General features: G+C 40.1%; 1 protein-coding gene across 2 annotated transcripts in view; it reads right to left on the bottom strand.

Moving 5' to 3' along the window:
• fras1 (Fraser extracellular matrix complex subunit 1) overlaps window positions 1-17,788 on the bottom strand; it is a 315,805-nt gene that overhangs the window by 71,992 nt on the left and 226,025 nt on the right. For both annotated transcript variants that reach the window (XM_034216717.1, XM_034216718.1), the window contains exons 29-31: window positions 7,129-7,288; window positions 5,347-5,525; window positions 1-16 (exon numbers count right to left, since the gene is read on the bottom strand). The exon at window positions 1-16 is cut by the window's left edge and continues 101 nt beyond it. In XM_034216717.1, coding sequence (XP_034072608.1) covers window positions 1-16; window positions 5,347-5,525; window positions 7,129-7,288 — 355 coding nt within the window. The remainder of the gene's footprint in view (window positions 17-5,346; window positions 5,526-7,128; window positions 7,289-17,788) is intronic.

Below are 17,788 nucleotides of genomic sequence, written 5' to 3'. Positions count from 1 at the left end.
ATGCCTCTGTGGAAACCTGCACACACACAAACACACACCTTATGTTAGAGATAACACTTCACCTCTACTCTGCTGAACTTCTCCTATGTTGAAGTTTGATGTATTTTTCAGCAGCACATTGTCTCGATGGAAGTTTTTCTTGGCTGTTAACTGGCTCAGGTATTATAAATAATTTCAAAGTGACAGAGCTGATGACAGGTTCTCGAGAAAGTGAGATACAGCAGATGTGATGAAAACATGTGACAGTGTGTAAATGGGACTCATCAGCATCAGGCTGCACTGCAGGGACAAAAACTGAAACTTTCAATACATATGAATAAAGGAGATGTAATGATGTCATTGTCATGCATATGTAGCTATCTGTATCCAGGCAGATTCTCTCGTACCTCAACTACTTAGCCCCTGATTACTTTTCAGTATCTGTTTGAAAACGTAAAGTGAACAACAGGGTGCATAAAGGTGTTATTTAACCATCTTGAACCATTCTGATCGTTCAGTAAAGTTAAAAGAATACCCAGCATTCAGTGGGACTTTTTTCTTTAAAGTCCCACACACTTCCTGAAACGCCTCCATTGGACTCCTTGATTTACTTCTGGAACATAGCAACATCACTATGTAAAACTTGCGCTTCTATTGGCTAGCACTCCAACACATTGTAAAGGATAGGCTAAGGGGCGAGACAACTCTAAGCGGTTGACCAATCACAACAGAGCTGGCCAGCTAACCAATCAGAGCAGACTGGGCTCTGGTTTCAGACAGAGGGTGAAAAGAGGTACTGCAGCACAGGCAGTATGAGAGAAATAAAGAGCTTTTTGAACATTAAAGCATGGAAACATGTCACAGTAGAGGCACAATATACAAAAATGAACCTGAAAATAAGCATAATAGGGCCCCTTTATATTTAATATAAGAGATTTTCAACACGTCGACAGAGGGGAACAAATCCAAGTGGTAAGTAAATGTTTGATTCTCCCTTTTTGTTGTCAGGTGTAACATTAACATTTTCACTTAATTATTAAGATATATACAGTAGGGCTGCTCAATTAATCATATTTTAATCGCAATTACGATTTTGGCTTGCAACGATTATGAAAACAACATAATCGAAATAAAACGATTATTTATTTTGTATTGGTTTTCCAGTTGAATTATACTTAAAGTTCAGGATAATCAACTGTTTCAATAAATGGATGTTTTCAAAGTAAACGGATAATCCTTTTTAATAATAGTCATTTCAATTATTGACCCAAATAATCGAGGCTATGATTTTTGCCATAATCGAGCAGCCCTAATATACAGTATACTGTATAGAGCCCCTTTTCTCTTTCTCTTTTTCGTCTTCCTGCTCTTCAACAGTGTTCCCTTTCCAGCACTGTGCTGAGGTCCTGACCTTTGCTCTTTTCCTTGCTTATAATGCAGCTGATGATTTCAATTAGAATGTAAGATTATGTTAATTGAATAACTGATAAGTGAGGCAGAAGCTTTTGGATTTGTGTAATCCCCTCTGCTCCGCCTAAATGACTAGATTGAAACTACACTTTGATATTTGGCTCTGCTGCTTTCTGCTCACGCTTCTTAAAGTAGTCCGTTTTAATGTAACTTTTATCTTAAACTGGTGCTATATTTCTCTTACTCAAGCTGTCCACAATATATAACCGCTCTTTCGAACTGATTTGCTGTACATGAGCAACAGCTGCAGCCTTGCTTGTTCCTTCTTAAAGACCATTTCTGTCCTCATTTCCTAATTCCGCTGCGGCTGCTTGTTCCTGTCACATCAGTGGCATTTGTTGGCATTTGAGGGGGAAGAAAGTTCGAGAACTTGGAGTCAGCTCTGTCACTCAGAAGTAATGTAACAAGCGCGTGAAGCCTGGAGTCAGCGCCATCGATCACGAGTAATGGTGTTACCATCAAAGTCAGTACTGAGTCAGCTGGATTTATAGGAGGTGGCGGTGGCAGAGAAATTATGGATTATTTGGTTGATTCAATTCAACATAAAATCACGTATGTATTATACGTTATATACACCCTAATGCAACAAATCACCCTGACCAACACAAATGAAATGTGTCACATCTTAAATCAGGGAATTGTGGGTATTTTTCTTTCAATTTATCTCAGGATGTGTTGGTGTTTCTTAAAACAGGTGCATGTTCCCCCTTTGGACTGCCACTTTATGGAAAGTACAGGTAACTGTGCGGGGTAAAGCTGTCAGAAATCAAAATTAATAACTTATAATCAATGCTTAAAAGAAAATGTATGAATAAAGGTACATGGCAAATGGGAGTATACATGGATCTCTTTGAAATCACAACAGTTAAAATAGCATTCATTTCCAGGGATTATGAGGCTCTGTTTACCAAATAAAGATGTGGCTGTTGTGGGTAGTTTACTGTCATCAGGTCAAATGAGTGCAGTTGACTTTGTTTTGTTTTCATCTGGAGACATGCATTTGTGTCAAGATTTGACACTACAAACACCCCAATACAGTTTGAAACTGAGTGCCCTTTTTACGAGGGGACAGGGAAGAAATCCTCTGTTAATTAGTGTATATACTACGAGGCTCTTTAATATAGAAGTCCCTTTTTTCTTTGTTGCATATTTTCAGTAAGATATTCCATGAGGCAGATGATAGAAACAGGTCAAGTGTGAGAAAAAAAGATTAAAATGAATGGGCCGCTAGTCACTAGTCAATATATACTAATAATAGGACACTAGGACAGGGTGTTGACATTGCTAGCTGAAGATCTTTTTGTAAAAATTGCAGGATTAAAATATCTACAAGCTCTTAATACAGTGTACGGATCCTAATTTCTGATAGCTGCCTTGGAAACAAAGTAAGCTGCATTTTTTGTAAACTTTTCTCAACTTCATAGTGGCACAACAGGAATGTTCCTGTTTGAGTTTCTGCTGCTGCTAAGGTATTGTTATACCGGGCTTTCACATTGGACGATAGAACTCACAGGTTTCTGTATTTGCCGCATGTCATCCCATCTGTCTACCCCTTTCAACAAAGGCACTGGTTCCCCAAAAAAATATATTTTCAATAAAAGGAACATATTTTCACTCAAAGATCAAATTACCATCTCACTGCTTCAAATAAAGATGTATGCGATGTGTGCGAAAACACAAGGAGTGCTGTGCGGCCCACTTTTGTTTAGTTCCAAGTTGCAGGAGCTGAATTATTTTTAAATCAATAATTTCAAGGTGACACACACTTCGACAAAAAACTTAGGAGCACAATAATACCACCCTGACAAACTGACAAGTATAATCACCATGTCTGACAACAGCACAAATGCTTCCAGTTTGTGGCCGAGCCTTCAGCCTCTTCTCTCCCCCTCTGCATTCTTACTTCCTGTCAAAATGATGAGACACTTGAGGATTTTATCCGAATCCAGCACTGTGTAATTGAAACACATTTGCCCTGATGGATGGAGCCAAAATGTGGGTGGCTGGACGGAGGGAGAGAGATGATTAGATGTCGCTGCAAGCTCTTGGCTGCCTCTTTTGTTTTTCTAATGCGGCGGAGGTGAAGAGTAGCATGAAAACGCTCTAACTGCGCCGTGATGAATGCTGCATCGGTTTAACTGGGATTGTATCGGATCGGGAGCCAATTTGCGAGTAATTTGGGGTCATTAGTGCTAAATCAAGATAAGTCGCTTTGAAGTGCCTAAGAGTCAGACATTAAGTTTGCAGCCAAGCCTGAACTAAGGAAGAACAAATCCACTGCAGAAAAGAAAAGAAGTAAGGATGCAAAGGAAACACACAATGTGGTCCCCAATAAAACAACTTCTCAGCGACGAGCAGACAGTAACTTGTGTATTACAAAACAGAGAACATATTTTAGAGGGTTCCTATAAACCGCATAGATACAATTTCATGGTAATAATACAAATAAATGTGGAGGCAGATAGAGGTGAAAAGGAGCGACAAGAGGAGAAGAAGGGAGGAAGGAATAAATCAAGCCAGGGGGAGACGTGCTGGAGAGGGAGGAGAGGTACACACAGGGGAACATGGGAACACGAGTAACAGCGTGAACTTCAAATAACACTGCGGAGAGAGAGAAAACAACAGGAGCGACGAAACGCATCTCTGTCACCATCTCCCCCCCTTTTCTTTCCGAGTGAGACGTTCTTTTAATGGTCTCCTGAGGTTTCCTCGTCCCACGGAGGATTTATCCCAACCTGTATACGTACAGTACTACGCACCCAAATGAAGGATAAAAAACAACCTTGTCATGTGTTTATCCCGATAGTGTACAAACTACTTTATATAATGGCCTACTGTACTGCAGGTGAACTCACAATTCATCTGGTGCCTTTATCCAGGGTTTAAAAGTCAAACAAATGAAGTTAATATTTCAATAATAAGGAAGTCAATTAGCCATTTTTTTACTTTCTCTTTAACATTTGTTTTTCTTTTGAAATCATCTATGCCAAAAAATATCAATATGGTTGAATTTTCGAAGATTTACGAGAGATTCATTCTGAGAATTTAGAATTATGAATTATAATACGTCAATTATAACAACAAAGCTGGTAGTATTTATTATTGCCATCACAATAATGAACACTTTGCAATGGTCTTTATTCTTCTCATACTGCCTGTTCTGCAGCACCTCTTCTCACCCTCTGTCTGAAACCAGAGCCCAGTCTGCTCTGATTGGTTAGCTGGCCTGCTCTGTTGTGATTGCTCAACCGCTTAGAGATGTCCCGCCCCTTAGCCTATCACATACAATGTGTTGGAGCACTAGCCTATACAAGAAAAAGTGTAACATAGTGATGTCACCATGTTACGAATATAAACAAATGAGTCCAATTTCAGGGAAGTTCAGGCGTTTCAGGCAGGGGAGCGAGTGTGGGAGAGAAACTTCCTCTGGAGAAACTTTGAGATTCAAGCCTTTGCAGACCATTTACATGCACACAAATCTATATAACGATAAGGAAAGGGAAGACCCAAAGAGCATAGTAGGGCCGCTTCAAGACTTGGTAATTATTTTGCTTGGAGAACCTGGTTTAGAATCCGGCTCAGGACCATTTACATCTTGTCTCCCCCCTTCAACTCAGTCTCTTCAATAAAAAAGCACTGGTGGCCCAAAAAACATCTTAATTAAATGACTAGCGAACATCTAACCGCATGTGCTTGTGAATGTTGTTTGCTTTTGATGGTCCATGATTATTGCTGTTGCACTTAACTGAGATCAGAACTACATTTCTAAATCACAAGAAAATAATAAAATATGATATTGAACACTCTGTATTCTCGTTAGCCTGAATAACTTACAATTACAGCACAAAAAAGATTCTAAAAAAATGAACTTATTAAATCATGCGAGTCAGCACTGACCTGGAACTGGAAGGAGTCGCTATTTGAACCACTGCCGAAGTGGCGGTACCAGACTGTGCCATCATTTACGTCCTGCTGAGAGAAGGAGGTGGTGGCCGTAAAGCCTCGGTCATCGCTTAGCAATGGGCGCCAGCCTTCTGAGGGGCCGTCAGCTGGCATGGACACCAACACCACCTCACCTGAGACAGAGAAAGGGGGAATGTTGAGCTGTTTCTCTCACTTAATATCAAACAATGTCCAGATGATACTGTATCCAACCAGGATCAGGGACAGGAGTGCTTTTAAATTTGGCTAATAACTAGGGCTTCCTCTAACAAATATTATCATAATTGATAAATCTTTTGATAATTTTTCTAGATTAGGCGTATGGTCTATGAAATGACAGAAAATAGTGAAAATCGCAGTTTCTCAAAGTCGAAGATGATGTTTTTAAATGTCCTGAGTTAGAAGATAACCCAACAATCTTGTTTTTTTTAACCTGTTAAGCACTGAGCCTGTTTTTCAGGTCTCAGGCTCGAAAATGACATTCCCAGAACAAATGACCATATCTTCCGTTCTAAAAGGGTTAAATTAATAATCTTTTTTCTCGAAGTAATGATAAACCTGTGAGTTGTATAGTAAAAAAAACAACAAAAAACATAGTAAAAAACTGTAAATTATAGTGTCCGTCCAAAAAAAATATGTTTTACTTATAGTGAAAACTACCCTTGAATGATGGTAAGGTAGACTAAAAGCTTTAGGAATCCAAAGTACAACATATAATAAGTACCCTGTATCAAGATTGATGCAAAACAAGTGACATTTGACCTTTTTAGAGAGGTTTAGCCAAAAAAACTCCACCTCTGAGGTGATTTGGGTGGAAATGGGGGTTTTACCGTTTCTCGGGAACCCATTGGTCGATTTTGGTGATTGATATCTCTTTCTGACCGCTAGAGCCAATAGAATCGAACAGACCCCACAGACACACATGGTAATAAAAAAGGTGGGGGCTTTGCGCATGCAGGTTTGCATCACAGTGAAGTGAACCTATCTCTCGCTCTGACATCTGGAAACGGAAAAGCAGGTTTATTGCTTATGGATTATCAGAAATCATTTCAAAGGGACATAGACACATTGGATTAACCTATGGATTAACTTCAGCAGCGTTTTTATCGTTTTAATGCCATTGAAGACCACTTTTGACCAGACAACGACACAGGTAAGCCATGTTAGCGTTTTTAGCTACCTAGCGCCACATGTTTTGATGTCTGTTTTTGTTTATAAAGTCACGAGTTCTTATCATATAGTGATAATGTATGTACCCATCAATTCTGTGTCATCTCACGATGCGAATCGATGTGTTGGATGTGCAGAAAGGATAAATAATAAGGTTTTAGGAGTGAGTTTCAGTGCAGTATTCTGTTAGCATTTTTCGCCCGTTGCTAATTCAGAGGCTCAGCGTTAGCATCGAAGGGTTTAAAAAAAAAAAAAAAAAAAGATCAGTTAGATGAGTTTCTTCCCGTTACATGGATATAAAACATTCATAGTTTATTAAATGTTAAGATGCCCTCAGACACTGTTTCCTGCAAGATGTTGCATGAGGGCCCCGGTACCGGAGTATCTCGGGCTTAACAGGTTAAAAGCAGGAAATATCCATATTTCAGTGGCTGAAAACACTGAATTTTTTAGATCTTTGTAAGAATCAACCAAACTGAAGCCAAGATGAAGATTATGCAATCTTCCAGATCTCTAAATATGTGAAGCTGTTGAGTAAGCATAACATGTTTGTGAAAAAGTGTGTACCATATTTAGGCTGTCCGTCTGAGACGACGATGGTGTACACGATGTCTTCACTGCTGACTCCCTTGTAGTCAGTCTGCAGGTATTTTTTATCCAGGCGCACCATGCCTCCTTCCTTTACCCAGGTCATTGGCACGGACATCACCTGTGGAGCGTCAGCAGCCTGAAACACACAAATATGAATTTGAAAACTTTTAACATTGTGGTTGGCCTCCATTTGCAAAGAGCTTAACAGATACCAATGACGTTAGCATGAATTAGCCGCAGGTGCAGTAACACAATCAAGGGTTATTCATCTAAATGTACTCTCAAACATAGTGAACTGAACAATATGTTCGAGTATTACTCATACTGAGAAACCCCATGTGGTATATAGAGAAATCAAAGCAGACTCCTTGTTCCTCGGGTGCAGCCGGATGCCACTTTCACTTTGTTTTGTCACAGTTTGTGCAGCTTGTTTGATTCCACATCTGTTGTAACCTCAGGTTGTGAGTCCCAGGAGCCTGTCGTAAAGCCCTGTCAATCAGAGGCAGCGCGCTAAGCCTGGAGTCAGCTCCACCAATCGGAAGTAATATATCAATCTGTGCTTTCTCTGTCTGAGACCACAACTTTGGAATCTGACTTGCTTTGGTGATGCTGTATTGATCTGAGACAGAGTAACTCATCGTTTTGCTCGCCCTCCTCCGAAGCAGAGAACAAAGAGCAGGATCCTCCCCAGCAAGCTCACGGAGCTGTGGATGATTCAGTGTCGCTGCAGGACATTTCAGCAGGGAAGATGCCTGCTGTCAGGAAGGGTTTGATACTAGACCTCCTACTCTCTTACTCACTGTGTCACCCTGCTGCTTGAATAAAAACAGGTAGGACACACTTCTGGGGCATGGAAAAACACAACCAGCTATTTATTCTGTAAACAGTAGCTCCACACTTACAACTCGGTGTCAAAAATAGTTTACTGGATACTGCCTGGGAAAATCTTATACAGTAAGAAAACAATGGAAAACAATTATCCTATTTTACCAACATTCTGGATATGCATCAAACAATCATCATTAGCTCACAGGTGATGTGACTTTCCCTTACTCAACAGGATACATGTGGACTAAATTAAAGGTCCCTGTACACATGTATACAACAATAGTATTTAATTTCATTATACTGTATAGTACACTCCAAATATAAAAAGTGGAAGTGGCCACCATGGCGTCCCTCATTGGTTTGGGACGACTGCTAGCCACAGAATATGGTACATTTACAGGCGCAGTTTCGTTTTTCAGGGATCAAAATCAACATCACAGGGTGGAGCTAAGTACAACTAAACATGACACAAATGTTCCAATTAACCCTCCAGAACTGAAAACACACTATGAATGGGTTCAACATCTACGAAAAATCATGGACCAACAAACAGTCAATCAGAGGGTAGCCCCACCTTAATGCATACACTGCACACGAAATCCTACATTTTAAACAGAATAGGACCAACATTAAAATGTACATGCTGTATTGAACAAGACTTAAAACAAGCAGTTAAGACCATTAACTCATTACGAAAACTATCACTGAGGTAATTAATCAAGTGAGAAGTGGTGTCATTTTCTCATAGACTTCTATACCATTACCATTAGAGTTGACATGTTTAAGGCAACGTTTGCCTATTGAAAAAAACTTTGGTACCACTTTCTAATAGGATTTACATTATATATGTAGATGAGTACATTACATTATATTACATTTAATTTAGCTGACGCTTTTTGCTGAAAAGCAAGAATCCTGTAGATACATTTTCTATCTATCAGCCCAACAAGATTAATTGCCAAAGCATTAGCTTCCCTTAATGCCAAACGTGTGTAAGTGCTACGTACACAAGAGCACTTACAAACCTGTTTGGCCAAGGTTAAGTCCAAACAGGTGAGTTTCCAGCCTGCAACGGAGGATGTATATTACTTACTATTGTAAGTCGCTTTGGATAAAAGCGTCAGCTAAATGCAATATAATGTAATGTAATAGACTCTCTGCTGTCCTGATATCAACTGGGAGCTTGTTCAGCCATTTTGGGGCAAGGATAGCAAACAGGTTTTAGTTTAGGGGTACCTGGGTCTGAAGGAGTAGCAAGCCGATTGGCCGATGCAGAGCAAAGTGCTAGTTTATAACATAAATAATAACACATTTTGGGTTGTCATATTGTAAGACCAAAATAATTAAATTAACAAGAATCAATGCAGACTTGTTGGCTTATTAGAAACTAAGTGGATATTAAATGAATGATTGTTTTCGCATTAAGAAGTAGAAAATGGGCTACTAACCCAAAACGTGTCCATTTGCTATTTTCTGCAGGAAATCAGTGCAATGCCAGAAACACTGTGGCAGTGGGTGATAATAGATTACAAGAGTGTGCCCAGGTGTGTGAGAGTTTGAGTGTGTGCGTGTGTGGCTGTCTGTGTTTGCAGATAACAACCTGCCGGCCATCTGTGGCTCTTCTGCCTGCCGTGCGGCTCATCCGATATCACACTATTTCAGTGTAGCAGCAGGAAAATCATTCCAGACGAGAAGCAGAGGAAACACACAAGTCAGCATGGCAGGCTTTTAACTCAGAGGACCACATCATCAAGGAGATGATCAGCCTCTCCCGATGAACACCAAAGTCTCTAAAGGACTCTCAGAAACCCAGAAACAGCACAATAAAAAGGATTTACAAATGTGCCAATACTCCTGATTTCCCCAGACCTCTGGCTCTTTGTCTTGCAGCTGCAACTCCACTTGGTAATTTTTATAATTTTCTTTCTTGGATAACACACAAATCTAATTATGTTTTCTTCTCTTGAGTGAGAATGCTGTTGCCTCATTAGAAAGACAGTCTCAGCTCCATTAGACAGGTGCAATAAAATGAAAGGATCTTGGAAATGTTTTTACTTTTTGACCTCTGAGAAGGAATTTGGAGGATTTAATTTCAGATTGTTGAGAGATAAGCGCAGATAAGGTGCTTACTCAGTTAAGAAAATAGAAAAATGTGGTAATTAAACAGCTGTCAAATTAATATGGGGGTTATAAACAATACATGCAAAAAGAAAAATGCAATATCACGTTCCTAAGGACATATTTTTAAAACTCCATAAACAAACTGTACATGCACCAAACCTTATATAGCACACTACAGGAAAGGGAAACCCCCCAAAAGCTAAATAGGGCCCCTATGGCAAATGTATCAGATTGCAGTCAACTTTTAAAGAATCAATAACATATATAAAAATGATATCAATTGATTATCTATAAGTGTTAAATATAGGCAGGAGGTGAGGGGGTTGGAATAATTGAAGGCCATTAGTCCATGCAGCATGCACAAAGTTCACACTCTTATGTTGGCCAAAAGTATTTCATGGAAAAACAACCGAAACAACATTATTCTCTCCTTAGCCGCAGCACATTTGGGAACAAATGCATGAAAAGTGCATATCAGAGACCTTTTGGGCTTTGAGCCAGCAGGCCTGAGATGGACTGTAAATAGAGTTGTACTGGATGGAGAGGTTTTGGCTGCAGTCCACGAAAACAGAAAGAAATGACTTTGTCGAGATAAAGAGTCGGCGCAATCCATAAAACATCAGCTCGCAGTCGGCCAGGATGATCATGCTTTTGTAATGACAGTGGCATTGTCATCTCTCATAATCCATAATTCCACGAGGCGAGGAGTGATGGACACGTCAAACCGTTGAATGTCACAGAATGGAGATTTAATCTTTATAACATATTATAATTGAATCTAAATGAAATATGCCACTGTGGTGTCTTGAAATCAGACCACGCAGCAAAAGTAAACATCAGGGCTCTGTGACCGCCAGCTTGACAGAAACAAATCACAGCAATCGAAAAATGTAATCACAGGCTTTGGATATGCAGTATCGCTAAAAAGAGGAATCTTCCAAAACGAATTTTCATATTCTCCAAGCGCTCAGCAGGAGAAGACCTAAACGATCTTTGACAATAAAGCTGAGCCATTAGCTCACCAAAGCTGGATGAATGATCAGAAAAAAATATCTAATTCCCTTCCATTGCTGCAGAGAAACAGAAGAGCCCGAGGGTCTTTCAGAGGCTCAAAGTGTTCTCCCTGTGACAGTAATTGAAAGCCAAGGGTCATGCTTCCTATTCCGGTGAGCAGCAGCTCCGCTCAGGGCTCAGGAGAGAGCGAGTCCATCCATCAGAGGGTCATTAAGGGTCTGATTAGCCTCCTGCTTTAGAGTTTAGTAATCCCACTTTCACAAGGACTATTGTACCAGAAACAGCCTCGCACTGAGAGCCGCTGCTACAGCCTGGATGGTGGGCTTGGAAGGACAATAAGTGCCAAGCTCCGAAAGCTACAGCCTACACTCAGCGTTCCTTACAACGATATCTTGACCACCTCTTTTGTATGACATACATGCCCCCTTGCCTTTTATAGTTTATTTGTACTATTCAATATTTGTACAACGATGTTTTTTCACTAAGTTCCCTAAACCAGAAGATACTTCCTCTCTACTTTGTATGGATGAGCTTCACCGCTCAGTTTGACAGCCGATGAAAAGGGAGGACAATAAAAGTTGAACACACACCGGCAGCAACATCCAGTGTTTGCCCGGATGATCTGCTCAAAGAAATTGGCTTTTTGGTCTTTGTTATGATAGTCTGAAAGAAATGCCAAAAACAGGCCTTTTCTCCAATTTATACCGTGAAAGTTTCGATATTTTCACACAGAAATTGGCAGAACACTCAGAAAAAAAAGCACGTTTGGTGAAGTGTTTTCTCTCACGCGAAGGTAGGAGCTATCTCCTCATTGGAAAAATCAAAAAGACGCTGGCACTCAGAAACAGCCAATATGAGGGCACAGGGGATTTTGATTAATGTTCGCTTTGTTGAAGCCAAGGTTCATAAAGTCTTTGTTTAACGTTAACTAGAATTTTGGTTTGTACTGTGTCAATTTTTATGTTCAGTCAGACAACTCACGTGTTCCTTTAACATGTTTATTAGAAGCAGCATATAGTTAAGTTTGGCGACTAGGCTCGGGCATCATCACTCCATAGATATACATAGCACGATGAGTGATGATTAAATAACTAACCCCCGAGCCTACAGGTGGAAGCTGGGGTGGAAGCTGGGGTGGTGGTGGGGCAGCAAGCAGCAGCGACGTAGAGCTGCGGCATTAGCAGCAGCAAGCAATGCATGGAGAGAGATCTGCAGGTTAAATAGAGCGGCATATTAAGGAGACTCTGTTTGGTTGGTTGTAGAGTGGCAAGGGGCGTTATGTATGTGTACATAAGTGCTCGAGTTGACTGCCTGAACTAGCTCGCAGGCTTCGCCTCATTTCTTGCATTGTTCTAATCGAATCCATGCAACTTCCCTATAATTTGGTGATGAATGATTTTGCATATTATTCCCATTAACTTTTAAAAGTGGCTTCCTCAGCAGCCGCACTGCTTCCTCAGCAGCGGCAGTGTTACAGCTATTTTAGACGACTTGGCATGTTGTCAGTTACCCAAAACAGCTAGGGTTGGAACTTCAATCTGAACTTGAATATCAAAAATCTTGTGAGGTGATGTTACTTAAAACCTGTTAGACCCCAAGCCTGTTTTTCAGGTCTCAGGCTCGAAAATGACGTTTCCAGAACAAATGACCATAACTACACTTCTAAAAGGGGAAAATTAATAATATTTTTTCTCAAAGTAATGATAAACCTGTGAGTTGGATGTAGAAAAGTCAGAATCAATATAGATGCTTTTTATTTTAAAGAAAATTCAGATTGAACATAGTAAAAAACTGTAAATTATAGTGTCTGTCCAAAAATTCTTTTTTACTTAGTAAACTACCCTTGGATGATGGGTTAGAAGACTAAAAGCTTTAGGAATCCAAAGTACAACATATAATAAGTACCCTGTATCAAGATTGATGCAAAACAAGTGACATGTTTTTTGTAGATAGGTTTAGCAAAATAGACTCCACCTCTGGGGTGATTTGGGTGGAAATGAGCATTTTTACAGTTTCTCTGGAACCCATTGGTCGATTTTGGTGATTGACATCTCTTTCTGACCGTTAGAGCCAATAGAATCTTAGGGGAGTTTTCACATAGACACCAACGTTAACACAAAAAGGGGGCTTTGCTTTGCGCTTGCAGCTTTGCATCAGAGTGAACCTATCTCTCGCTCTGACATCTGGAAACGGAAAAGCAGGTTTATTGCTTATGGATTATCAGAAATCATTTCAAAGGGACATAGACACATTGGATTAACCTATAGATTAACTTCAGCAGCGTTTTTATCGTTTTAATGCCATTGAAGACCACTTTTGACCAGACAACGACCAAGGTAGACTATGTTGCCGGTTTTAGCTAGCTAGCGCCACATGTTTTAATATATGTTCTTGTTATTATCTCCACGAGTTCTTATCATAGAGTGATGATGTATGTACCTAACGATTCTGTGTCCTCTCACGATGCTAGTCGATATATTGGATGTGCAGAAAATATAAATAATAAGGGTTTTATGAGTGAGTTTCTGTGCAGTAATCTGTTAGCATTTTTCGCTCGTTGCTAATTCAGAGGCTCAGCTTTAGCATTGTGAGTTTCTTTTGAAAAAAAAAAAAAAATTAGTTAGCCGAGTTTCTTTCCGTTACATGGACATAAAACATTCATAGTTTATTACATCTTAAGAAGCCCTCAGACACTTTTGCTTGCAGATGTTGTGATTTCGGCCCCTTCGGCTGGCCCGTGGGGTTTAAGAGGTTTTAACTGCACATAGTATGTGCATTTGTACAACACAGTGCAGTTAATGAATGGAAGCTAAAAACATGCAGGGAATTGCAGATGAGCTACTGACTTTCAAATGATCCAATAGCAGAATACATTTTTTACTTTTCTTGTTGGGGAGTCACTAAAGAAAAAGAAAAAAGATAAGCCAATGGATTTCACTATAAAAATTCCCCAGTTTAATAGTAATATTGAAAAAATGTTATGTAATTGTATGTTTAAATTAGCACATGAGGCATTATCTTATGAAATATGTGCTTACATGCAGACAATTCCATAACAGTACTCTTAACATCAGATCAATCCAGAGTCCACTGGTTTTATTGAGGCATTTCAGGCAGGGAAAGAAACTCCTTCTAGCAGGAATTATATTGGGATTATAGCCTTTGCAGACATATACAAAAGACCTAAATAACACACTACAGGAAAGCGAAAGCACAATATGGCCCCTTTAACTGGACAGCTTCACACCAGTGTAACAGGGCTTTTTTTTCGTTTTCTATGGTGCTGCCAGCAGACAATATCACTGCAGTAACTGCTCCCCACCCCTTTATTTCCTTAATGACCTCTATTCTTTAGCCATCTAGCTGTGTAAATCTAGCTGTGTAAAACATTGAGAACACTGCTGGGACTCGTCCAAAAAGCTTCCGACATAAATCAAAATAATTATTTCGGCGTTCCATCATGCTGTCCATCCTGCTCTGTCCAAAGCAGGACAGAATGCAGCATCAGGACATGTTTCTGTAACTGGACACTGGTGTGTCTGTGAGTGGGATGTTATTGATTTACAGAAGGGTAAAGCAGAGGAGTTGAGCCTGAAGCAAACCATCTGTATGCAGCCATACAAACAAAGATGCCCTCCAAAACCAAAGGAAATATATCACTGAAAAGTTTCTCTGGCAAAAGTATAACTGGCTAGGGTTGGGAAGCGAAACTCGGTTCCAGATTGTAAAGGAATATTTTAGTCTTGTTAAAGTATATAGAGTTTAGTGACTTGTCCTCGGGAATCTGTTTAATATGGTTGAAGTGTATTCCTGCCTGTAATGTGATCCATAGCTTCTCAGGAAGACACAGGTCAAGAGGTCATCTGATGTCTTGTGGGGGAGAAGCTTGGCTCATGTGGGTTTACAATGCAACGAGTCTTTGTCTCGACATCTGGCATGCATTAAAGGAAAACCCGCGTGTTTTAGGGCCCTCCTCTTCTCCATGTATAGATGGGTTCTTGGCGCTTTTGGGCTTCAGAGTTGGCTGGTATCTTACAGGGGAACTGTAGTATGCTGTGAACTCTCCGGCCGCTCAGGCTCTCAATAAATATCAGTGTATTGACAGGCAAATCCAGTTTCACTCATTTCATGATTGGCTCAACATTGCTGCAAAGAAGTTTTTTACTTCACACAGATGAGAACCGATAAGAAAATGCCGGGTACCGGGTACCCATACAAAATACACAATTTTGGTTCTGCTTAACGGTTCCTAAACGCGGTAGACCCTGTATTCCACCGGGTCCGTCTGCGCCGTGGGTCCGTCTGCGCCGCGATGACCCGGTGGAATACAGCCAGGGTAAGGGAGGACTGGCCATCTGTGTGTTCTGGAGAATCTCAGAACGGCCAGTCGTCAGCGGGCCGTTGACGGCCGGCTCGGTACGCTGACGGCCGGCACCGCCCTTCATTTTTTAAAACGGCATCATGTAAGTTGCGGCGACAGAGGTCCACAGTTTCCCCGCAGCGAGGCTCCCCCCGCCCTCCCGTAGACGATTCACGAGCTCAGTCACTTCATAACACCAAAGATGGATCGCGCTAAACGCGCTAAAGTGATGCTCCACTACACTAAAAAATAAAAAGACAAGGCACAGTGTAAAGCCTGTTAATAGCTTGCCACAGGCATAGCTCAGTTAAAATAAAGCACAGCTATTGTGCAATACATTTGTATTGCATGTATATTTTTTATTTGTAAAAATGTCAGTTAAAGCTTAAAAAAATAAAGATATTTTTGTTATCTAAACGTTTTACAATTTTGGAATCGAAACGGGGAATCGATAAGAACCGGAATCGATAAGCAGAACCGGAATCGGAATCGGAATCGATACATTTCAAACGATACCATATAACTGGCACACAACGAGGTTGGATGTTGTTTGGCTTCTATTTCAATGATATGAAATTTAAACCAATGTACTTTAAACCATCTTGGTCACGGAACGCAGAGAAAAAAAACATTGGAATAATATCCGTATTTTTTTGTATACTTTAGACGTGAGACCTGATTTAAAACTGTCAATACACAAGTCACAACAAGAACAAATATTTTACTACTTGGAAACACATACTCTAAGAACAGAACCTTTTTTGTTCAGCATATTTTGAGACATTACAATACAGGGAACTGGTCTGACCTTGTGTGTAAACGCTGCTAAAAAGACTCGATAAAGTGTCCTCACTTTTCAAACGTCCCTTCTCCTACTGTAGGTCCCCACCAAGACTGAGTTTAAACACACTTACACACATACACTGTTGCCCATAAAGCTGGAATAAAGTATTTGTGTACCTCTTCTCGTGAAATGATTGGCACATTGTGATTTATTCTTGACAGTTAAAGTGTATATCTTCTCAACACTTCATTGATCATTCTCTTCCAAAGATACCACAGTGAAAATCAAATAGGAATAAAAAGAGGAATGTGTCTGAAAACAAAATTGATTCCAACATTATGGGCAACAGTGTATAAACATCTAAACCAATGTGCTTGAAAACAACTGCTGGGACGGAACGCAGGAGAAAACTTCTTTGGGATACTATCTGTGTTTGTTTGTACAATTACACACATGTGAGACCTTGTACTGTAAGAACATACATTATTGGTTCAGCATGTTTTGAGGACTGACTGAGATACAATATTTATTATGACTTGTATTTAACTCCTTATTCAAATGTCATGTAGGGACCTGGTCTGACCTTGAATATAAACGCTGCTAAAAAACCTCGACAAAGTGTCCTTCCTTTTTCAGACTTAACTTACTCCTAGGTCCCCACAAAGACTGAGTCACAAACGTACACACATGTATGTCTCTGATGCTTGTCTGTCTAGACATATTCAATATCGAAAGCAGGTCCTTCCTTGTCTCCAGTGCAATGTATGCTGCCAAATGTGTCTCTTGCCTAGCATCCTCCCCCCCCCCCCTCCGGTCACGGTGGCCGGTGCCTGTTGCAAGATAATTGCGTCCTTGTCAGGAAACCTCAGCAGAGGACATGAACGATGACAGAAGAGGGATAGCGGCTACCATTTCAAAGGCCTGACCTGCTCTTTCTGATACGGTGCTTAAACATAAGGGGATCAGCCTGTGCCTCCAGCAAACGACTTTTATGGATAAAGTCAACAAAGCACACTGTGTGGAAACTGTCAAGCATGTCCGTGTGATAAATGCTCAAGTTGAGACAATTAAAAGAGTGTAGAGGAATATAGTGGATGTTAAAGATGTTCAAACAGCCAGTCAGAGAATGAATAATGTCGTCTCTGTAGCAAGGTGAATGAATCACTTTTAGAAATCAGTTTTCTTTTGACACTAATGCAGCTACCTTGAATGTGACTACTCAACTTTAAACGTCTTTCTCTTCCTATCTATTGAATTTGAGGAAAGACACAGAAGTAAGTCCTCAAGTTTATTTCAATGAGTCAAACCTGTATTCATACAATTACAGCTTGAAAATTAAGTTCACTTCAGCACAAGTTTTCTCTGTCTCAGAATATGTTGAAATGCCAAAAATAAATTCCAATTATGCTGTCCCTAAAATCATGTAAAATAGACACTTAATCTGTAGAAAGAACCGCAGATAAAAAGGATGACTTATTTGCTTCTATTTTCACGTGTAGTCAGCACTTTCCCTTCCCGTAGTCTCACTT

The sequence above is a fragment of the Gymnodraco acuticeps genome, unplaced genomic scaffold, assembly GCF_902827175.1.
Source record: "Gymnodraco acuticeps unplaced genomic scaffold, fGymAcu1.1, whole genome shotgun sequence".
Taxonomy (NCBI): Eukaryota; Metazoa; Chordata; class Actinopteri; order Perciformes; family Bathydraconidae; genus Gymnodraco; species Gymnodraco acuticeps.
The sequence above is the reverse complement of the archived record's forward strand: the minus strand, read 5'-3'. Positions and strand labels throughout refer to the sequence as shown.